Source organism: Chlamydotis macqueenii, chromosome W (assembly GCF_036417535.1).
Source record: "Chlamydotis macqueenii isolate bChlMac1 chromosome W, bChlMac1.mat, whole genome shotgun sequence".
Classification (NCBI taxonomy): Eukaryota; Metazoa; Chordata; class Aves; order Otidiformes; family Otididae; genus Chlamydotis; species Chlamydotis macqueenii.
The window spans coordinates 53,845,539-53,870,310 of NC_141592.1; the positions used below are offsets into that span (position 1 = coordinate 53,845,539).

Below are 24,772 nucleotides of genomic sequence, written 5' to 3' on the forward strand. Positions count from 1 at the left end.
ATTGGCCCCATTATCCCAGCACCACAGCAGCCAGCTGATAATGTGCTCCCCAGGATGACGGCTAAAATCTTTTCGCATGTCTCGCAGCTTGCTCAGGGATAGAAATCTGGTGCTCACTGTCTCATTTAGGAGTTCTTCCTCTGAGGAAGAGCCTGCCTGCCGAGTTCTTCCTTGGCATGAAGCAAATAAACCTTCCTCTTCTTCCTCCTGCTCCCTCCTAGAAGGGGCTTCTTCATCCCTCACTAAACGAGCTGACTTCCGCTTCCAAGTCTTCTTGTATACAGGGGCAACTGATACTAGCACAGGTTCATCCTCTGATTCAGCTGCAATGCCTGTTGCTGGGGTTTGAGTCCCTACATTGCAGGTCAGTTTGTTCTCCCTCACACCATGCCACGTATTAGTATCTTGCCTTAAGGTAAATCTCAGGAGGAGATTCCCAAAAAGTGGGTTTGCAGCTCTAGACAAGACTTGGCACCCATTCAAGATACATAACAACAACATCATAGTGGCTTGAATATCCCCCAGATCTTTAAAGTTCTCAAAAAGTGGTTTAACTACCCTGGAAACGAAAGAATTTGGGAAGCTGCCCACATAGGAATACCAATTTATCTCTAAGGCCTTTGGTGTCACCATGTCTCAGATGGATATGGCATAGTATAACAGAAGGATAATTCTCATCATTTTCCCTGAGGTGATAAACACCACCACTGGGAACACATAGTACATATAGGAGCATAGACAACACAACAACATAACCAACCACTGCAACATCATGACCAATAACTGACAACCAATACAACAAGCACATATAAACAGATTTGTTTCAAGCAAAAAAAAAAGTCAGATCTGTTATTATCTCAACCCTTCAAGCCCCACATTGTGCGCCAAAATAACTGTCGTAGTTCAGCCCCAACGGGGACCAGACTATGCAGTCTCTCTCTCACTCCCCCTACTCTCCAAGAGAATAGGAGGAGATTTGACAAACAAAAGAAAACCAGAAAAAAAACCAAACACGCAGGTTGAGATTGAACAAAAGGTAAATTTAACAGCAATAACAGAAGAAAACAAAACAGTGATGGAACACAAATACAGTACAATAGCTCACAACAGATCTCTACATCCAGTCTCTTCCAAATAGCAAGAGGCCTCCCTTCAGCACCCTCCTCACTTATATACTGAGCATGATGTCAGATGGGATGGAATAGCCCTTTGGCTAATTTGGGTAAATTAACCCCAGCTGTTAGCTAATTAGTTAACTATCCCAGCCATAGGGGCTACCAGCTTCAGTTCTCCACCCAGCTCAGGTAAATATTAACTCTATCCTGGCCAGAACCAGGACAGGTATACCTTAACATTCACACGGGGAATTCCATTCTTTATTTAAAATAATAATAATTATAATTTTTGTGTGTTTTCTTTAGGTCAGCAGTCTTATTTTGCATGTAGAAGAAGCTCATACGCTCCCAGTAAAACATTTTACTAACCCATATTGTAACATCTACCTGAACAGTGTCCAGGTAGCAAAAACACATATCAGGGAAGGGCAGAACCCTGTATGGTCAGAAGAATTTGTCTTTGAGTAAGTCTTAATCTTATTGAATTACTGAATTTCACTTGAAAGTTGCACTGCATTTAAGATTGTTTACACTGTACTGTTTTGCATATGATTTTTAAAAATACTGTATGCATGGTTATATAGCAGCCACCTTTCAGCCACAAATGCATGTGTAGAATTTTATGTATGTGTCTAAGTATCTTTGTTAATATAATTGTCTTTGGCTGAGCATGAGAACTCAGGATTGAAATAACTTTAGAATAAATTTAAATGTTGGCCATGTATAGTATTAATTGAGGCTTTCTGTCTTTTCCTTTAGTGATCTTTCGTCTGATATTAATAGATTTGAGATAAGTCTTAGTAACAAAACAAAGAAAAGTAAAGATCCAGATATATGTAAGTATTTTTCTGTAGAAGATGCTTATATTGCAACAATAGATAAAATTTTCATTGCTTGTCAAACATTGTTACAATAGAATTAGGTATATTCTGTGATTACCATACAGCTGTATTGGTATGTTTTGGATGTCTGTTACTGACTCTACGTTAATGTTTTTACAATAAGAACCTGCATTTTTTTTGTAGTAAAATGCACAGTAATCCTGTCATATGTATCTAATGGCTTTTCTAGCTCTATTCTAGTATACTTATGATGTTACACTGTGACTATGTTTTAAAAAAAAAAAAAGGAAAGAGAAGCTGTTGGAATTAATCAACTCCCTAAAATGTTGTTCCACTAAGTTAATTTCTTTAATCCACCCCTTGTTCCATACTGTTGGGTCACATTAGCAAGCAGGTGAGTGTTGTTAGGCAGAGCTTACAGCCCAGCAACAAGGCTGCTAGCGGGAATGGGCTGCACGCGTGCACAGGAGAGGCGGTTCTCGTGGATAGGTTCATGAGTGTAGGGGGCGTGTGCGCAGCGGGTGTACGGGTATTTAACACTGTGTTGTGTGGTATTAAAGTGAAGGCTTAGGTTGACGGTATCCGTGTGATGCTCTGCCTTCCCCGGAGCGGGGCTCCGGTGCGTCCCGGGTTGGATTGTTGGCAAGAGAGCCGACACATACCATTTACGTCATGCTTATAGATATACACACAGATATCATCTCAGTCTATGAGCTATCCCTCCAAAGTCTGTTGAGTTTATTTAGTCCATGACTTTGGGCCACATCTGTCATAGCAGTCTTTCAGGGCAGGACAGATGGAATGTAGTGTGGGGTTGTTACATACTGCATCTGGAACTCGTAGCTGGTACCTCTGGCGTGGCTGGTGTATCACGTCCATGGTCTGCGAGTTGAAGATGTTGATCTCAAGGAAGTTGTTGGTCACCGGTTCTGGTTCCATCACTGCTGCACGTCGCTCAGTTTCATTGAAGTTAATTCTTCCCTGATCAGGGTGATTCTTGCTGCAGTACCTTGGATATGACATAAAAGAACTACAGAGATGATTATATACAGTTCAAATTATTGGCTATTTTCACCTAGAATCAAATCTCCTTGAGGTACACATCAGACTTCTCCATCCTCCCACATCACCCACCAAGTACATCCAGGTCCTTGACCAAAAGCAATCCCACAGATGTGTTTACCTTTGCCCAGGAGAGGAATAACCCAGACTGTTTTCCCCAACATATTCCTTACATGCACCACAGGGACTTTATCACCATCTACAGTATGTAAAAGTTCAGATTGGGCAGGGCCAGCTCGATTGATGGATCCCCGAGTGTTGACTAACCAAGTGGCTTTTGCTAAATGTTTGTCCCAGTTTTTGAAGGTTCCACCACCCATTGCTCTCAGTGTAGTTTTCAGCAGTCCGTTGTACCCTTGAGTTTTTCCAGAGGCTGGTGCATGATAGGGGATGTGATATACCCACTCAATGCTGTGCTCTTTGGCCCAGGTGTCTATGAGGTTGTTTCAGAAGTGGGTCCCACTGTCTGACTCAATTCTTTCTGGAGTGCCATCTCGCCAGAGAACTTGCTTCTCAAGGCCCAGGATGGTGTTTCGGGCAGTGTCATGGGGTACAGAATATGTCTCTAGCCACCCAGTGGTTGCTTCCACCATTGTAAGCACATGGCGCTTGCCTTGGTGGGTTTGTGGGAGTGTGATGTAATCAGTCTGCCAGGCCTCTCCATATTTATACTTCAGCCATTGTCCTCCATACCACAGGGGCTTCAGCCGCTTGGCTTGCTTACTTGCAGCACATGTTTCACATCCATGGATAACCTGTGCAATAGTGTCCATGGTCAAGTCCACCCCTCGATCACGAGCCCATTTGTATGTTGCATCTCTTCCTTGATGGCCCGAGGTGTCATGGGCCCACCGAGCTAAAAATAGTTCACTTCTGTGTTGCCAGTCTAAGTCTACTTGGGAAACTTTAATCTTAGCAGCCTGATCCACTTGCTGGTTGTTTTGATGTTCTTCTGTTGCTTGACTCTTGGGTACATGGGCATCTACATGACGTACTTTTACAACCAGCTTCTCTAATTGGCAGCAATCTTACCACAGTGCAGCAGCCCAGATGGGCTTGCCTCTGCGCTGCCAGTTGCTCTACTTCCATTGCTTTAACCATCCCCACAGAGCGTTTGCCACCATCCATGAGTCGGTGTAGAGATAGAGCACAGGCCGTTTTTCCTATTCAGCAATGTTTAAAGCCAGCTGGATGGCCTTCACCTCTGCAAACTGACTCGATTCACCTTGGCCTTCAGCAGCTTCTGCCACTCGTCGTGTAGGACTCCACACAGCAGCTTTCCACTTCCGATGTTTTCCTACAATACGACAGGATCCATCAGTGAACAGGACATATCACCTCTCATTTGCTGGTAGATTATTGTACGGTGGGGCTTCTTCAGCAGGCGTCACCTCTTCCTCTGGTGGCATTCCAAAATCTTTGCCTTTTGGCCAGTCTGTGATTACTTCTAAGATTCCTGGGCGATTGGGGTTTCCTGTTCGGGCTCCCTGTGTGATCAGTGCAACCCACTTGCTCCAGGTAGCATCCGTTGCATGATGTGTAGAAGGGATATTCCCTTTGAACATCCAGCCCAGCACTGGCAGTTAGGGTGCCAGGAGGAGCTGTGCTTCAGTACCAATCACTTCTGAAGCAGCTCGAACTCCTTCATATGCTGCCAGTATCTCTTTTTCAATTGGAGTATAGTGGGCCTCAGATCCTCTATATCCCCAGCTCCAAAAGCCTAGGGGTCGACCTCGAGTCTCCCCTGGTGTTCTCTGCCAGAGACTCCAGGTAGGGCCATTCTCCCCAGCTGCGGTGTAGAGGATGTTTTTCACATCTTGTCCTGTTCCGACTGGCCCAAGGGCTACTGCATGAACAATTTCTTGTTTAATTTGTTCAAAGGCTTGTCGTTGTTCAGGGCCCCATTTAAAATCATTCCTCTTTCGGGTCACTTCATAGAGAGGGCTTACAACCATACTGTAATTTGGAATATGCATTCTCCAGAAACCCACCACGCCCAGGAAAGCCTGTGTTTCCTTTTTGTTAGTCGGTGGAGCCATAGCTGTTATTTTATTCACCACATCCGTTGGAATGTGACGACATCCATTTTGCCATTTTACTCCTCAAAACTGGATCTCTTGTGCAGGCCCCTTGACTTTGCTTTGTTTTATGGCAAAACCGGCTTTCAGGAGGATTTGTATTATTTTCTCCCCTTTCTCAAAAACTTCTGCTGTGTTGCCCCATACAATGATGTCATCAATGTATTGCAGGTGTTCTGGAGCCGCACCCTTTTCTAGTGCAGCCTGGCTCAGCCCATGGCAAATGGTGGGGCTGTGTTTCCACCCCTGGGGCAGTCGATTCCAGGTGTACTGGACACCCCTCCAAGTGCAAGCAACCTGTGGCCTGCATTCTGCTGCCAAAGGGATGGAGAAGAACGCGTTGGCAATATCAATGGTGGCATAGCACTTGGCTGCCTTGGACTCCAGTTCATATTGAAGTTCTAGCATGTCCGGCATGGCAACATTCAGTGGTGGGGTAACTTCATTCAGGCCACAATAGTCCACTGTTAACCTCCTCTCTCCATGGTGGTCCACTTGCTTGGGTGGCATACAATATCTTCCTTAAAGAAATACCTGTCCCTCACACCTGACAGGAGTCGCCTCCAGAGGCTGCAGGCTGCTGACTCTCTTCCAATCGCCCTGTCAATGGCTGCTTCCCTAGACAGGGATCCCAGCTGCCTGGCTTCCCTACCTTCTAGTTTCAGGCTACTGGCCCCACTGTCCCAGCATCAGAGCAACCAGGTGACAAGTTGCTCACCTTGATTACGGCTGAAATCTTTTCGCATATCTCGCAGCTCACTCAGGGATAGGGATCAGGTGACTGCCTCTCCTTCCCTGTTCATTTGACGGCCCTGGTTCATCATCATCTTTCACTATGCGAACTGATTTTTTGGTGTATTTCTTCTATACAGGGGCAACTGATACTGGTGTAGGTTGGTTTTTCGGTTTCTCTTTGGTACTGCTTGCCGAGGTTTGAGTAGCCACAGTGCCTGGCATGGGGGCCGAAGCAATCGCAGTGCCCATAGCAGGGGCTGGGGTAGCTCTGAAGTGGGAGTAATGTGAGGCTCATCTTCCCAGATAACCCATTAAGTCAACTTTCCTGCTTGTTTTTCCTGTCACATAAAGCAGATTGAGGGCCCAAAAATCTGGTATTGGTTTCACTGCTTTTTCTTCCATCATAACACACAAAACTAAATACCAAAATGGTACAAGTATGAGGGCTTTTTTTTTTTTTTTTCTTTCAGTATTTGTGTCGGGTTGACCTTGACTGTCCACCAGGTGCCCACCAAGACCCTTTCTTACTCCCCCTCCTCAGCGGGATGGGGGAAAAATACGATGAAAAACTTGTGGGTCAAGATAAAAACAGTTTAATCAAGAAAAGCAAAGGCTGCACGCAGAAGCAAAGGAAAGCAAAAAGATTTATTCTCCACTTTCCATCAGCAAGTGATATCCAGCCACTTCCTGGGAAGTAGGGCCTCAGTATGTGTAGTGGTTGCTCTGGAAGACAAATGCCTTAATTATGAATGCCCCCCCCCATTTCTCTTAGCAGCACTATGAGGGTTGCTATGGGGAAAGTTAACTCAATCCCATCTAAACCCAATACAAATATTTAAAAATATTTCTTTACTTCTTAAGGCTTTCACTTTGAAATTTGCCTATTTTGAGTATTCATTCCATTATTATTTTTGTAATTTTGCCTTTAAAAAGTATGTCAAATATTCAGAAATTGTATTTAACACTTTAGCATCAATTTTACTTGTTTTCATTGTTTCTTTAACAGTTTGATAATAATTTATTCAAATAAATATATAAATATGGCTTGGAAAAAGAAAAAGGAAAAAAAAAAACAAAAAAAAACCCAAAACCTCTGGAATATATTGTTAGATTTCTTCTGTTGCTACTAAAAATTGGGATGCTCAAATTTGATCAGACAGTTAAATCAGTAAATGTCTCAGAGCAGTTCCATCTAGGGTTCAGCTGGAGTGGAAGTTCTGGTTTGGTTTTGCACTGGGGTAATAGTTGGTTGATTTCAGATTAATTCATGTTGAAAAAGAAAACATTTTTATACTCAGGCAGTCACCTCATTCAGTCAAGTCCGTAGAGCGAAATCATAGAATGGTTTGGGTTGGAAGGGACCTTAAAGATCATCTAGTTCCAGCCCCCTTGCTGTGGACAGGGACACCTTCCACTAGATCAGGTTGCTCAAAGCCCCATCCAACCTGGCCTTGAACACTTCCAGGGAGGGGGCATTCACAGATTCTCTGAGCACCCTGTTCCAGTGCCTCACCACCCTCACAGTAAAGAATTTCTTCCTAATATCTAATCAAAATCTACCCTCTTTCAGTTTAAAACAGTTATCTCTTGTCCTATCACTACACTCCCTGCTGAAGAGTCCCTCCCCATCTTTCTTATAAGCTCCCTTTAGGTACTGGAAGGCTGCTATAAGGTCTCCCCGGAGCCTTCTCTTCTTTAGGCTAAGCAACCCCAACTCTCTCAACCTGTCCTCATAGGGGAGGAATGCTCCAGCCCTCTGATCATCTTTGCGGCCCTCCTCTGGACTTACTCGAGCAGATCCATGTCTTTCTTGTGCTGGGGTCCCCAGAGCTGGATGCAGTACTCCAGGTGAGGTCTCACCAGAGCGGAGGAAAGGGGCAAAATCACCTCCCTCGACCTGCTGGCCACACTCCTCTTGATGCAGCCCAGGATACGATTGGCTTTCTCGGCTGTGAGCGCACATTGCCTCTGTCTCTCCTTTCAGGCAGTTTGTAGTAGTGCCACAGCTTGTTTTTGAAGTTGCTATTTGAGAATATGCAGCTGGAGGAAAAAAATATAACTGTGCTACACATTTATCACTTCTGTAGCACTGGGAAATAAGCCTACTATGGCAGGTTATAGACTTGGCTCCTTCCCTCCTGTACTCTCCAGGAAATCGAGACCCCGATCGGGACCAGACTACGCAGTCTCTCTCTCTCTCTCAAGAGATTGTTGTATATAGTTCTTAACTGTGCTTGCAGAGAAGGTATCAACTATTGATTTTTTTTCTGTATATTTGTTATTCTATCGTAATGTGCTAGGCTGCAAAGTGTAAACATCCTTAAATTCTCAACTAATGGCAGTCTCTTATTGAATATAGACTAATAGTTCAATATATGTTGCTAAGTAGCAGAAGGTGTTCCTTTTAAGTCTTTGAATATAAATTATGATAACAAGTATTTTGCAGTCCATATATTATTATTTCTGTTTTGATCTTTTAAGATCAAATCACAATTATAGTATTTATATTATTGCTAGGAAGTGGTACTATATAACCATGGGAAAAATTAAATAATCAGATTTTTCTGAATCCTGTATCTCACTGTTCTTGTCAATGAGATATATGCCTTATATGCGCAAGGAAAACAAGAAGGAAGTACATTGCTTAGTTGAGGACATGAGAGCTTTGTTCAGAAAAAATATTTTGGGAAATTCATTTGATTATCTGGTCTAAAGACAGTCCAATCCACACTTGTGTTAAGTAGCAGATGATGAAGAATTGGTTTACCCACTGCTTGACTGACTTGAATGTGTTACTTTATCAGTTCATCAACTCCAAAGAATATGAAATATGAGGTGTGTATTAGAAATGTGATGTTATTTTGTTCCATTATGTGATTATGGAAATGATATCCCAACATATTGCTGAATTGGGGCAGTGGAAAGTCTGCTAGAACTGTTCATAGACTTTGTAGAAAAGTGAAAAACAAGTATGTGATGGTGATTTTGATTGTGTTTTGGTTTGAGGGGGGTGGTTTGGGTGGTTGTTTTGTTTAAATGTGAGGGACTTGATTAAAAGTGGATTCCAGTGAGAGTTGCAGAAAAAGAGTGTTTGCTTGCAAGTTCCAGACAGCCTGACAGGCTAAATGTGAAACTGAAACTGTGTATCTCTCTTGGAACATTGTGACTATATCATAGGTAGAATGGTGCCTCTGCAAGCATCTGAGCCCTTTCTGTGTGAAGTAACTCAGTTCAGGAAGGCATGTGCTTATTTTGGAATGGTCAGTGGTCTGACTGCTGCATCTTACTAGTCAGCTATCAGACCAGACTTTCAATTATGGTTGAATAGGCTGGTGCAGGTCTTTCCTTAGTAATTTTAAGGTACCAACACCACAAAAAAAAAGTGAATTAATGATTTTTGTCATTCTTGATTGACTTTTGTCATTATTTGGGCAGTAAGCTGTTTGGGAATGCTTTTTTATATGGTTTGCATAAACTGTTACAGCCTTAACCTGGGAGTTCCTAAGTATTAAAGAAATACATCAGGCAACATTTGGGAAAGATGTAGTAATGCTAATAATAAATACTAAAAATGGTAACAAAGAGGTTCAAGAGCAGACCTAATGGAGGTATGAGCCCAAGGCTACAAAAGAGGACAATGAATTCTAATCACTTTACCTGTTTTAATTTTCTGATTGCTGCCTAGATTTGCTAGGTAGCTGAGGGAGAGGGGATATTTTTCCTCTATTTGGGTGTTAAAAAGAAAACTTTGTTAATATCTGCATGTATACATTCTTTGCAGCATGCTTGATATTTCAACTTTCAGTTTTTAGGAATCTGTTAAGTCATCTAAGAGATAATCTGTCAATATATTTGATGGCACAAATTTTGATTGTTTTTATTAATACTCTTGCTGAAACAAGATGACATGTGCTGAAAAGAAACTTTTTTTTTTATCCAGTACTAGCAGTATTTTGCTGGAGATAACCTACTTAATGATGTTTTTTTCCTAAAGTGTTTATGCGTTGCCAGTTAAGCCGATTACAGAAAGGACATGCAACAGATGAGTGGTTTCAACTCAGTTCCCATATACCACTGAAGGGTATTGAGCCAGGATCTTTGCGTGTTCGAGCACGGTATTCTATGGAGAAGATCATGCCGGAAGAGGAGTACAGTGAGTTTAAAGAGGTATTAAGTTTGTTTCCTCAGGTTTTCTGTCAAAATTCACTTTCTCTGTTGTTTGAGACAGATTTCAATAACACTAATAGACATCACTAAGTAGTATTTGTAGTGACTGTTATGTTAGGACAAGTTTCTGAACATTGTTCTGGTTTTCTTTCAGCTCATACTCCAGAAAGAGATGCATGTAGTCTATGCCTTATCACATGTTTGTGGACAGGATAGAACACTGTTGGCTGGTATTTTATTGAAGATTTTTCTTCATGAAAAGCTTGAGTCATTGTTGTTACGAACACTAAATGACAGGGAAATAAGCATGGAAGGTACTGTACTAATTACACTAACATTTACTGAAACTCTGGAGAGGGAAGGGCCCCCATGTCTTTGTTTCTCTCCTCTCTTAATTACATCATATATCAAACTGTGAACATAGCATATTTTTTCCTCTGTTTTTTTTTGTTGTCTCCTTTTCCCAACTTTTCACTTTATTTTTTTTTCAGATGAAGCTACTACTTTGTTTCGTGCCACCACTTTAGCAAGTACGCTTATGGAGCAATATATGAAAGCTACAGCAACACATTTTGTTCACCATGCACTGAAAGACAGTATATTAAAGATAATGGAGAGCAAGCAGTCCTGTGAGGTGATACCTTGAACTATGGGTTTTTTAAAAATTTCATTTGTTGAAATGATGATCTACTAGTGGTTTGCTTTGGAAGCATTTATGAATCCTTCAGAAATAGTTTCAATACTGGAACTGAACTGATTATGAGTTTTTTCTAAATGTTAGCTTGAACAATGTTCATAGCATCACTTTTAAATAAGTTTTAAAACTCTAATTTATTTTATGTATTTATTCTTTAGCAATTGTAGATTCTTTTGTAGTAGTTACTGAGTGGCCTACCCTAAATAACTTCTGGTAAGCTCCAGATATACTAGAAGTCAATGTCTGAACTATAGTTTAATTTTAAAACTCCTTTACATTAACTGCTTGTGTTAGATCCTATCTTTCTTTCTAAAAACGATCCTCCTAACTTCTGTTTCACTTGATCTTAATTATGGAAGGGAGGGGAGTATCCTCAGAAGACTGGATTAAAAGATATTAAAATATATGTAGTTAAAAAAAGATGAGTAGTTATGGATAGTGTTAAATGTCTGTGCTGTTAAAAGCATAGTGCACTAGAACTTAAAAGCATTGCTTTCTCACATTAGTTTCCAGGCTAGCTCCTGAAGCAGATCTGTAAGTTCTGTACAAGTCTGAGATTTGTACAGCAGTAGAATATTTAATTTATTTTGAAATAGTATTCAGTGTGTAATATTAACAAATTATATTTGTACTTCTATTCAAGAGAAGAAACTTATTTTTTTCCTTTTGGTTTTAGTTAAATCCCTCAAAATTAGAAAAAAATGAAGATGTAAACACTAATTTGGCACATCTACTCAGTATACTTTCAGAATTGGTGGAGAAAATATTCATGGCTGCAGAGATACTGCCTCTGTAAGTTTGCATTCTTCTGTTCAAATTTATACTTGAAAATTCCTGTTTGTGTGATTTACATTGCACTGTAAAATGGTGTTCTTATTGGTTTTATAGAATCATAGAATGGTTTGGGTTGGAAGGGACCTTAAAGGTCATCTAGTCCAACCCCCCTGCAAGGAACAGGGACATTACCAACTAGATCAGGTTGCTCAGAGCGTCATCCAACCTGGCCTTGAATGTTTCCAGGGATGGGGCATCCACCACCTCTCTGGACAACCTGTTCCAGTGCCTCACCACCTTCACTGTAAAAAAATTTCTTCCTTATGTCTAGTCTGAATCTGCCCTCTTTTAGTTTAAAACCATTACCTCTTGTCCTGTCACAAGAGGCCCTACTGAAGAGTTTCTCTCCGTCTTTCCTGTAGGCCCCCCCTTAGGTATTGGAAGGCCACTATAAGGTCTCCCCGGACCCTCCTCTTCTCCAGGCTGAACAGCCCCAACTCTCTCAGCCTGTCCTCATAGGAGAGGTGCTCCAGCCCTCTGATCATCTTCGTGGCCCTCCTCTGGACCCTCTCCAACTGGTCCATGTCCCTCTTATGTTGGGGGCTCCAGAACTGGACACAGTACTCCAGGTGGGGTTTCACCAGGGCAGAGTAGAGGGGCAGAATCACCTCCCTCGACCTGCTGGCTACACTCCTCTTGATGCAACCCAGGATGCGGTTGACCTTCTGGGCCGCAAGGGCGCATTGCCGGCTCATGTTGAGCTTCTCATCCACTAGCACTCCCAAGTCCTTCTCCTCAGGGCTGCTCTCAATCCATTCTCCGCCCAGCCTGTATTTGTGCCTGGGATTGCCATGACCCAGATGCAGGACCTTGCACTTGGCCTGGTTGAACTTCATGAGGTTCGCATGGGCCCACTCCTCAAGCCTGTCCAGGTCTCTCTGGATGGCATCCCTTTCCTCAAGTCAATCAACTGCACCACTCAGCTTGGTGTCATCGTCGAACTTGCTGAGGGTGCACTCAGTCCCACTGTCTATGTCGTTGATGAAGATATTAAATAGTATTGGTCCCAGTATGGACCCTTGAGGGACACCACTTATCACTGACCTCCATCTGGACATTGAGCCGTTGACCACTACCCTCTGGATGCGACCATCCAACCAATTCCTCATCCACCGAACAGCCCATCCATCATATCCCAAGGCCCTGTAGTTTCCTTTGATCACCCTTGGACTACACATTGCAGCCTCATCGCCGCCCACATGCAAGAGCAGTAATGGGTAGTAGTCTGAGGGCTGTACAAAGCTAGGAAGTTTCCTAGTGACGTCCTTAACGTGGGCCCCAGGGAGACAGCAGACTTCCCTAAGAAGAGGGTCTGTTCTGCATATTCGACCCTCTGTTCCCCTCAGAAGGGAGTCTCCTACAACTATAACCTGTCTTTGTTACCTCCTGGAGGTGGTCATGGTACAGGGGGTAGGCCTTTCTGACCCTGGCAGCACCTCTGGTGTAGATGGCCCGTCATCCACATCATCCATTGAGTGGCCCTCCACATCTAGAGCCTCATAACTGTTGTACAGAGGCACCTGGGAAGGCTGAGTGGGCAAAGAGGGAGTTCATCTGCTGCCCTGAACGTGAACTTGCCTCCATTCATTATTTTCCTCTTAGCTACAACCTTCTGGGGTAGGATACAGGATCCTCTTGATCTTGGTTTTTTTCCTGGTGATTGTTTCTGTCTCAGGGAGGGCAGAGCTTGGTTTATCTTAAGTTTATCTTATACTAATCAGTCCTAAGACTAGTTTATTTAGGCCTGTTATATGTACTGAGAAAAAAAAAAAAACTTGAATGAATTTTTGCACTTGTGATGAGTTGACCTTGAATGGATGCTAGGTGCCCACCCAGCCACTCTATCACTCCTCCTCCTCAGCTGGACAGGAGAGACAATATAACGAAAAGCTCCTGGATCAAGATAATGACAAGGAGAGATCACTCTCCAGTTACCATCATGGGCAAAACAGACTTGGGGAAATTAATTTAATTTATTACCAATCAAATCAGAGTAGGGTAATGAGAAATAAAACCAAATCTTAAAATGCTTCCTTTCTTCCCAAACTCAGCTTCACTCCCAATGTTCTCTACCTCCTCCCTCCCCCCCTCCCCCAAGTGGCACAGCAGGATGGGGAATGAGGGTTGCAGTCAGTTCATCATATATTGTCTCTGTCGCTCCTTCCTCCTCATGCTCTTCCCCTGCTCCAGCATGGAGTCCCTCCCACATGAGACAGTTCTCCACAAACTTCTACAACGTGAGTCCTTCCTGCAGGCTGCAGTTCTTCACAAACTGCTCCAGTGTGGGTCCTCCATGGGGTCACAAGTCCTGCCAGCAAACCTGCTCCAACATGGACTCCTCTCTCCCACGGGGTCACAGGTCCTGCCAGGAGCCTGCTCCAGCATGAGCTCTCCATGGGGTCACAGCCTCCTTTGGATGTATCCACCTACTCCGACACAGGGTCCTCCATGGGCTGCAATGTGAATATCTGCTCCACCGTGGACCTCCATGGGTTGCAGGGGGACAACCTGCCTCATCATGGTCTTCACCACAGGCTGCACAGGAATCTCTTCTCCAGTGCCTGGAGCACCTTCTCCCCCTCCTTCACTGACTTTGGTGTCTGCAGAGTTGCTTCTCTCACATAGTCTCACTCTATTCTGGCTGCTGTTGCAGAGTAGTTTTTTTTTTCCCCTTCTTAAATAGGTTATCAGAGGTGCTACCAACGTCGCTGATTGGCTCAGCCTTGACTAGCGGTGGGTCCATCTTGGAGCCGACTGGCATTGGCTCTATCAGACAAAGGGGAAGCTTCTGGCATCTTCTCACATTAGCCATCCCTGTAGCCCCCCTACTTACCACAACCTTGCCATGCAAACCCAGTACAGCACATAAGCTTTTGGTTAGCTTTTCTTCAAGGGAGAAGCTACTAGATACAAGGGGTCAGAGAAAGAAGAAAAAAAAAAAATCTATATATTATTTCCACAAAGAGGTAGAGGACAGTGCTATTTAGCAGACAATTGTATGTATTTAAGTTGGTTACCAATTCTTTCCAGTCCTCCTATTCTGAAAAAAAAGAGATGGAATTATTAACAGCATTAAAAATACAAATGGGTGGTTGTAGAATGACACCCTGCTGTGATTACTTCTATTAGGGAAATGCACAGGTTATTCTTTTCCTTTTAAAAAAAAAAGCTAAAATAACTTGTTTGGACTGAAACCATTGAATAAAAAGTGCATAGCGCTAACGGTTTTCTTTCACTTTTTTAGCATTAGCTTTTAATGTAAACAAAATGCTAAATTTTGCATTATGTACTGGGTCTGGCTAGGATGGAGTTAATTTTCTTCATAGTAGCTGGTATAGTGCTGTATTTTGGATTTGTGACTAAGTCAGCGTTGACAACGCACTGATATTTTGGCTACTGCTGAGCAATATTTGCACAGCGTGGAGGTTTCCTTTTTTTGTTCTCTTTTTTGTCCCTCAGCTACTGCATGCTGTTCTCTCCCTCCTCCCCCCCAGCAAGTAGACTGGAGGTGCCCAAGAAGTTGGGAGGGGACACAACCAGGACAGCTGACCCCAACTGACCAAAGGGAGGGATATTCCACACCATATGATGCCAGGCTCATCAATAAAAGCTGGGGGAAAGGATGAGGAAGGGGGATGTTCAGGGTTACGGCATTTGTCTTCCCAAGTAACTGTTATGCGTGATGAGGCCCTGCTTTCCCAAAGTGCCTGCCGATGGGAAGTAGTGAATGAATTCCTTATTTTGCTTTCCTTGCATGCAGAGCTTCACCTATTAAACTGTCTTTATGTCAGCCCATGAATATTTCTTGCTTTTACCCTTCCGATTCTCTGCCAATATCCTGCTGAGGGGGAGTGAGCAAGTGACTGGGTGGGGGCTTAGCTGCTGGCCGGGGTCAACCCACTACAGTCCTTTCTGGTGACCAGTGTGGGGCTTGAGAGGTTCTAGATAACAACAGATTTGATCTGAGTGTGCTAGACTACATTTATAGTTGTTGTAGCTGTTTAGTTATTACTTGGCAAGTTGTTACTTGCTCTTGCTGGTCACAATGTTGACTTGTTTGTTCTCGATACTGATTTATTTGTTCCATCATCTGCTCCATGACATGCTCCATCTCTTCCTCTGCCTCAGTCTCTAGAGCTCGTTAATGGCTGCTTTTGGCTTTTGCAGTTTGCTGTGCTGTTTATCACTTTGTTGTGTTTTGCCTGGGAGAGCTATGGTAAAAGCACTGGCCTTGAGCCTAATTTGGTGTTGGTGCCATGCATTGCTGTTGTCCCAGTACTCTGGGAACCAACTCTCAGAGACAACTAACAATTATACCTTTTTCCTTTTCTTCTCTGGGACCCATTTTGTGGGGGAAATGAAGAATGGCACCTCCTCTTTCTTCTCCTCAGGGGCAGATGTTTCCTGCCTTGTTACAATGGCTCTTCAATTTCTGGAATATCCTTGTGTGACCAGAATGCTTATATTGGTACCTGCTGTGAATCTAATTCTGGCTTTTTGACAGGGTACCTGACTAATTCAGAATGCCACACAGGGATGTGCCCTGAGGCAAGGTATGTGGGAGAACTTGGGCAGGTACCTAGAGTTTTCTCCCCCCTGCAGTGCTGTGGGACTTGAAACCTGAACAGGCATGGAATGCTATTGAAGTGACAGAACACTTGAAGAAATTATGCCTTGTCTGTATCAGAGAGACAACTTCTAGCACTGTGCTGGGGCCTACTCTACACCTACTGAACCTCTGTTCAGCACTTGAAGGGCTCAAGAGGGTCTCTGGATCTGAGGACATACAAACAAATACTGTAGCTAAGCCAGAGACCCAACCCTCAACTATAACAGTTGTTCCTATAGTCAAGAAGAAACAATAGAAGCAGAGGTCTAATTGTTTAGTCAGGGAGGAAGAAACTCCTCCTGAGGGGAGAGCAGGAGGAAGAATCAGAAGAGGCAGCCTGTTCTGCAGCAGAGCAGTCATAAGAACAGGAGAGGGAAGAGAATGAAGTCATAAATGAGTCAGAAATCACCCAGTCCCTATCCTTGATCAAGCTGTGAAATATGTGGAAAGATTATGGCCACCAGCCAGATGAGCAAATTATCACCCGATTGTTCCAGTGCTGGGATACTGGGAACAACAGTCAGGAATTAGAAGGTAGGGAAGACCAGCAGCTGGGATCCCTAGCAAGGGACCATGGAATTAACAAAGGGACTGAAAGAAGGGCATCAATCCACAGCTTCTGAAAGTGGCTCCTGTCGAGTGTGAAGGCAAGGTATCCCCTCAAGGAAGGTCTTGTAAACTACCGAGGGAAGTGGACCATGATTGAGGAAGGTATTCAGTATCTGAGGGAATTAGCGGTAGTGGAGGTGACCTACAGCAACCTGGACAATAACCAGGCCTCCAAAGATCTGGATGAAGTCCAGTATTTGCAGTCTATGTGGCGGAAGTTTGTATGGAATGCACCGACATTGTATGCCAGCACCCTGGTGATAATGGACTGGACAGACATCGAGGCACCAACTGTGGAAAAACTGGCCTGCCAGCTCTGATGCTCTGAAGAATCTCTCTTCCTCCTTGACCCTACAGTCCTATGTCTTAGCTGTGGAGAAACTGTCCCAACAGTTCCAGCAACTTGAAGAGAATATCTCTTTCTCCTTACCCCTACAGTCTGGTGTCTCAGCTATCAAGAGTGTTGTATGAAATCAGCCTTTCTCTGCTCAGGGGAAAGGGAACTGTGGGCGCACGTCATGTACCACCCGGTGGTTCTAGCTCTGCAACCACAGGGAAGGCATGAGGAAGTGGGGCATTGCACCTACCTCAAACCTAGAAGACAACATATGTGAATTGCAAGGAAAAACAGCAGCCAAAAAGGCTCCATCCAGAGAACATTAGTGCTCCGGTTGCTGTTGAGCAATTCCCCAGACACAGTAGAAGGGCTGATCCTCCTGATCCTAATGAAGGGACTTCTGGTTTGCAATTACAGGAGTTGGGTAATGAATGCTCCAACCAAGAAGAGAGGGGTCCTGCCTCTGGCCAGGCAGAGGAAAGGGACAACCGGGTTTATTGGACTGTGTGGATTCGATGGCCTGGCACATCAGACCAATGGGAGTATAAGGCTTTGGTGGACATGGGTGCACAGTGTTCCCTAATGCCATTAGAGTCTAAGGGGGTGGAACCCATCTGGATTTCTGGAGTGGCAAGGGGATTCCAACAGTTGTCTGTGTTGGAGGCTGTGGTGAGCCTTACAGGGGATAAGTGGCAGAAGCATCCTAGTGTGACTGGCCTGGAGGCTCCATGTATCCTTGACATAGACTATTTCAGGAGAGGGTACTTCAGGGACCCAAAAGTGTACTGGTGGGCCTTTCATGTAGCAGCCATGGATACAGAGAAGATCAAGCATCTGTCTACCTTGCCCAGACGCATGGAATATCCCTCCTTTGTGGGGTTATTGTGTGTTGAAGAACAGCAGGTGCCAATTGCTACCATAACATTGAACCAGTTGCAATATCGCACCAGCTGAGACTCTCTGGTTCCCATCCATGAGCTGTTTCGGTGATTGGAGAGCCAAGGAGTGATCAGTAAGAGTCACTCACCTTTTAACAGTCCCGTATGGCCAGTACAAATGTCTGACAGAGGGTGGAGGTTAACAGTAGACTATCGTGGCCTGAATGAAGTCATGCCACTGCTGAGTGCTGCCATACTGGACATGCTAGAACTCCAATATGAACTGGAGTCGAAGTGACTTTGTTCTGTGGATAAGTCCACGCTAGAGCATGTACACCCATGTGAAAGGACTGTGGCCTGTAGATAAGTCCATACTAGAGCAGGTATGCCCCCAAAGGGACTTCAGCCCATGGAGGATCTGTGCTGGAGCACAGGCAAGGGATGGAGTTCATTGCAATGTTAAACTCTGTATCCTGGTCAAAAAGAACCAGAGGTGCAGATTGTAATGGATATATGTTTAAACTGTTGTAATCCATTATTTCAGTTGTATGCTATAAGAAGTGCTATAACAGGAACCATCAAAACTACTGGTGGATGAGCTTTGCAAGAAGCTGGGCAAGTGCAGCAGTGACCCAACCTGAGCTGGCTTTGGTGCCCAATAACTCCACACAACACATCACTTCTCCTGTCCTGAGTGACCACCATAACAGATGGAGCCCAAGTCACAGACTAAATGAACTCAATGGACATTTTATGGACACTTCATGGGGTGGCCCATAGACTAAGGGAATGATATCTGTATGTGTACTAAAGGATGGGAAGGAGGGAGTGGTGGTTAATGAGGATGTACTGGATAGTATAGGACCCAAGGATGATGCAAATTGTATGGAATAAGGGGTGGAGATTTGTACTGGGTTTGAGTGAGATGGAGTTAATTTTCTTCATACCAGACTGTATGGTGCTATGTTTAAGATTTGTGACTACAACAGTGTTGATAACACACCCATCTTTTGGCTGAACAGTGCTTGCACAGTGCTGAGGGTTGTTGTTTTTCTCACCATTCTGCTCTTCCCCCACCAGCAAGTAGGCTGGGGGTGTGCAAGAAGTTGGGAGGGGACACAGTTGGGACAGCTGACCCCAACTGACCAAAGGGATATTCCATACCATATGATGTCAGGCTCAGTAATAAAGTAATAAAAGTTGAGGAAAGGAGGAAGAAGGGGGAATGTGCAGAGTTATGGCGTTTGTCTTCCCAAATAACTGTTAAACGTGATGAAGCTCTGCTTTCCTGGAAGTGACTGGACATCTGCCTGCTGATGGGAAGTAGTGAATGAATTCCTTCTTTTGCTTTGCTTGCATGCACAGCTTTGCTTCACCTATTAAACTGTCTTTATGTTGGCCCATGAGTTTTTCTTGGTTTTGCTCTTCTGATTCTCTCCCCTGTCCTGCTGAGGGGAAGTGTGCAAGTGACTGGGTGGTGGCTTAGCTGCTGGCCGGGGTCAACCCACCACAAAATGACAGAATAGCACAGAAGTTTCTTTTGTGTCAGTGATGGCAAGGTTAGCATTAAAAGCTTCATTCTTTTAAGTGTATGGTGCATCTCTTAACATTTTCTGAAATACACCAGAGTGATCACATTTTTTGATAGGAGAGGACTATTGCTTAACTACTTTTAAACACCTAACCTGTATTTATGGATACACAAATTGTTATTCATTCAATTAAAAAGTGGAGAAAAAAAAAACAAGAAAAAAAGACACCAAACCATTATTTTTTTCTTTTTTTTTTTAAAGAAGCATTACCTAAGAAATAGGAAAAGAAGTATTATAAAACATTTAATGCACATGTGAATAATCAGAATTTTACCTGTACAAATAGAATAGTGTATTAATCGAGGACTTTCTTTGTCATTTGTAAATGGACTGTCATAGCAGATTTTAAATTATTTTAAACCTTATGTCTGAATTATAAACCTAGCATTGATAATAGTTCTGCATTAAGCAGGAGGTTGGACTAGATCATTTCTGACCAGCTTTTTTTATTCAGTGAAATTTTTTAATGAAATTATTAATTAGCTATTATTTTTACAGGACATTGAGATATATTTATGGATGCTTGCAGAAGTCTGTTCAAAACAAGTGGCCAGCTAATACCACAATGAGAACAAGAGTTGTTAGGTAAGTTATTTGTCACTTTATGCTGAAAATAATCTTTTAATATCTATTACTTATTATCTTATTATCTTATTACTGTTATACTTCAGTGTGCTTATCTATTTTTTCTTTTAGTGCCAAAACTTTATACTACTTAAATATTCCTGTAACCTATATAGGATCATTATGGTACTGGGGCATAATATCCCAAGTAAGGATTGAGAGCTTGCTAGATTCTTAGTCATGCTGTTGGAGCCTTGCTAGAGGTGTAGTATAGAGTATAGAGGTCAGTAATAGCTTTGACTTTGAATTTACTTGTATTTTTTTAAGTTTTACAAACTAATCTAAAATATTGGTTTCCTTTTTTGTGTTGGGAAAGAAAAAGTTCTCTCAATGTGACAGTTAACCTTTGTGATACCTCTGGAGAGCAGTAACCTCTGAAGATGATGTTCCTGTCATATAACATCTGGGAAGATCATACTTTATCCAGGGACTCCTATGTAGTGTGTGTTAATTATTGGAAAAATCTTACACATGCTAAGCTGAATGTCCTTTAAAATGCAGACATAACATGTTAAGAAAACTAATACCTTCTCAGGAAGGTGACTGGACTGTCATTAGATTTCACTGAGGTACTGTCTGCATTGGAATACATAGTTCTCTGCATCAGTGAAGACTCCCAGTGCTGATCACTCAGAATCAACACACTGTTCATTTCTGAAAATATGTACTTCTGTGCTGTCTCAGTTTTGTTTCATTTCTCTGCTCCAGCACAATCATGTTGAAACATTCCAGAGCCTCTGTAAAAATGTTGCAGGCTACTGAACCTAGCTCCTCTGAACTGACACTCAGTACGAAAACTTCAGTCTACATTCATAAATCAATTGAATAAATAGTTCTTCCTTTAACACTGTCAGTTGCCAGTGCAAGTAAAAAAAAAAAAAATCTTTGGCAAAAATGAGGTCTTGACACTGTTGTTCTAAATGATACTGGAGGCTTAAGGGTATCAGAGCCACATTTCTTCTACATTTGCTTTACCTTTTTTTTTTTTTGCAAGCCTAGCTTGCTGGTAGGCCAGTATCTGGCACCGATATGATTTGCTGAGGTTAATCTCCCATTGAACTGTCTTACAGATTATTTTTCATTGGCTCTTGTTTATCACTTTGTCTGGAGGCAGAAACGAAGACATGGGAGCCGTTCCTTCACAGTGTTTCAGTAAATGTTAATTTAATTAGTACAGTACTTTCCATGCTTATTTCACTATCATTTAGTGTTTGTGACAATAGTGACTCATTATTTTTTTGAAGAAAAATCTTCAATAAAATGCTTGCCAACAGTGTTCTGCGGGGGTTTTTCCTTCAAATTGAGTCTGCTCTTATCAGAGGTGTTTGGGATAGCCTATTGCAAGGGTGTAGAACTTAGAAGCAAATACCATGTCTCTTTCTGTTCCTCCCCATCTCCAGAGAGCCATGTGGCTTTCCTTAAGTGGATACAGCTGACATTCAGAATTTTCCTGGAGTCTTTGCTGGATACTAGAAATATTGAGTCCCTTTCTCTCATCATCTTAGCCTTCATAAGTGGATACTTGTGACTTGTCCCTAGAGTACAGGTTTTTTTTTTGGAGCCTCTAGTGCAGAATATTATATTTTATTGAACTAATTTTGGTCCAAGAATGATTACATATTCAGAGACAGGTGGATAGTTTTTAAGTGTCTGGATAGCTTCCCTTCTATATCATTCAGGAAGTGCTGCCATTTCTATCTGATGTAAAAACCCATGTATCAATATTGACTCATTCTTAATTTAGACAGCTTGTCCAGTGCAAGAAGCAGCAAATCTTCTGTATCTGTGAGGTCCATTACCCCAGTTGTCTTCAACTTCAGGCTGTATGTGCCATGACTTCAAAATTATTTACTTCCTCATAGCTTTAAGTTCATCTCATAGAAAATACTTTTGTTTTACACTGGGCCAGGAGTGTTTTGTCAGCCCATAATCCATGGTTCTTGGAGAAACAGGAAACTTCTATAACAGTATATATTGGAATTCAAGTGTCTTGGACACATGAAAGGTGTGTTAACCTTACTGCTACATGTGTCACTTCCAATTAATAATGGACAATGCCATCACTGTATACTTAACAAGCAAGGTAGTGCAAGGTCCACTTCCATTGTTTTGTAAGTGGTCAGGCTTTGGTATTGCTGTAGTGAAAAAAGCAGTCTGCTGGTAGTGTCTGCACACTTGGAACAAAATGAGAGGTGAGTTAGATTGCTTTAGTTGATCCATATGTCACTTCATTTTATAGCAATCTTCCAGAATTATGGTTAACCTGAGATGGATATTTTTTACTTCAGCTGTCAACAGAAAGTTAGATGCTAAACTGAAGGCTATTTTGAGTTTCTGTTTAATAAGTTCCTAGTTCTACAGTCAAACTGAGCACTTTTCCCTAGCTTTCTAGATTGTCTGGGTGACAGTAATTGCTTCTGTGAGGAAAGTAGCTGATCTAGTATTATTCTTCTAGGATAACAGTGTACTGTTATCAGGATATGGATTGGTTCAAGCTGAACTAAGGCCATGTTGCTGCCAAAAGAGAGATTCCATTCTGACTGTGCACTTTTGCTGTCCTTATGTTGGCTTGGGGAAGCGAGTGGCTACAGGATGAATTACTTGCTGTAGTAGACAGTAGAATACTTGTGGGAGGCAGGAGACGAAGTGCTCCTCCTTTTTAAAGCCAGTGAGGTCCTAGACTACAGGCTTTAGTATGGCTTTATAGTTAAACTTTTCCCAGGTGTTTTCAGAGGTTCACCTTAATTGGGAAATCAATATGCCTGGTTTTATTTCAGTTTTTATCATAGTTGAAATCATAACAAGACATTCTTAATTAACAAACATATTCACAGAGGGTAGGCTGGTTGTTTGGTTTTTGTCATCTGTCTCAAAAAGATTTCCACACTGACTTAAATGCTTAAAACTACATTTACATTAATTCTTTAACTTTATTATTGACCAAAATACATTTTTTTTTCCATTTCAGTGGCTTTGTTTTTCTTCGACTGATTTGTCCTGCTATCCTGAACCCAAGGATGTTTAATATCATCTCAGGTAATTATGCTTCAGACTGAATTCATACTTTATGTAGTAATAGGCATGAACTTACTTTAGTGCCTAATTTAGCAAAATATGAAGTCTTTTGAACACTGTGTCCAAAGTCATGTTACCCATATAAATTGATTGACTTTCTCCCTAAGACAGCCAGCATATGTTTTTCACCCTCAAAGGTTAGACAGTGTTTATTCCCAATGTCTTGTTTTAAAGTAAAAGAAAAAAAAGAAAAAGTAAATGTTAAAGAAATGTGTTTCATAAAGAAATTTGTTGTGGGTTAACCCCAGTGGACAGATAAGCACCACAGAGTTGCTTGCTCACTTCCCTCCTCACCCTCGGTGGGATGGGAGAAGAGGAAAGGAAGAATAAAAACAAGGAAACTTGGAGGTCAAGATCAAAAAAACAATAAATAATCGTTTAATAAGTGAAGGATAAATGGAGCAAAACAAGTGATGCGAAGGCAAATATACACCACCTCCCATGGGTAGACAGATGCCCAGCCAGGTCCTGAGTGAAAGATGGCTGACACCCATAAAACCCCTATTTTCCCTTTTATTGCTGAGCATGATATTATATGTTATGAAGTATCTCTTTGGTTAGTTCAAGTCATCTGCCCAGTTGTGTCCCCTCCCAGCCTATTGTGCACCCCCCAATCAATTCACTGGGGAGGCAGAGTGAGAAACAGAGGCAGCCTTGATGCTGTGTAAACATCGTTTGGCAAAAGCTATAACATTAGTGCGTTATCAGTACTGTTTTGGTCAAAAATCTAAAACAGCATCATATAAGCTGTTATGAAGAAAATTAACTCTGTCCTAGCCAGGCCCAGTACAAAAGCATTACCCTATTCTTTGATGCTCTCTTTGTAGAGTGCATCTCTATCAGTAAATAAAACAGTGACAGGGACTATTCCTGTTTGCTAGAACGGGATTGTGAAATTGCTATACTGATCTGTAGCACTGTTCTGGGTGATATCAAATAGCATTCTCCTAAACAATTCTTAGGTGTGATTTGAATGTTGGCATGCATAAAGGAACACATCTGACACAGTTGGTGTGTAGCTTTGTTGTGAAACTTTAATGGTGAGGGCATGGATTATTCCATGGTAGTTGGCTCAAGTACCTAGAAATGTTTCTGAGCATTTTAACTTACAGATGTAGTTGAGGTCTTACAGATGCAGCAACTAGTATGTGTTACTGTTGTTCTGCACATAAGGCTGTGTTGATGGGATTTAAAATTTTAAGTTTTGCTGTATTCCTTTGTGGTGGGTTGACCCTGGCTGGACACTAGGTGCCCACCAAAGCTGCTCTACCAATCCCCTCCTCAGCTGGACAGAGGAAAGAAATCATAATGAAAGGCTCATGGGTCAAGATGAGGACAGGGAGAGATCACTCTCCAATTACAGCCATGGGCAAAACAGACTTGACTTGGGGAAATTAATTTAATTTATTACCAATCAAATCAGAGTAGGATGATGAGAAATAAAACCAAATCTTAAAACACCTTCCCTCCACCCCTCCATTTTTCTCGGGCTCAACTTGACTCCTGATTTTCTCTACC

The 24,772-nt window shown here is 42.4% G+C and overlaps 1 protein-coding gene across 1 annotated transcript in view; it reads left to right on the plus strand.

Annotated features, from left to right (window-relative positions):
* LOC147596817 (ras GTPase-activating protein 1-like) overlaps positions 1 to 24,772 on the plus strand; it is a 96,278-nt gene that overhangs the window by 60,976 nt on the left and 10,530 nt on the right. Inside the window, exons 13-20 of the mRNA XM_086769652.1 lie at positions 1,422 to 1,579; positions 1,875 to 1,951; positions 9,827 to 9,999; positions 10,154 to 10,313; positions 10,491 to 10,633; positions 11,373 to 11,488; positions 20,054 to 20,140; positions 23,148 to 23,215. Coding sequence (XP_086625778.1) covers positions 1,422 to 1,579; positions 1,875 to 1,951; positions 9,827 to 9,999; positions 10,154 to 10,313; positions 10,491 to 10,633; positions 11,373 to 11,488; positions 20,054 to 20,140; positions 23,148 to 23,215 — 982 coding nt within the window. The remainder of the gene's footprint in view (positions 1 to 1,421; positions 1,580 to 1,874; positions 1,952 to 9,826; positions 10,000 to 10,153; positions 10,314 to 10,490; positions 10,634 to 11,372; positions 11,489 to 20,053; positions 20,141 to 23,147; positions 23,216 to 24,772) is intronic.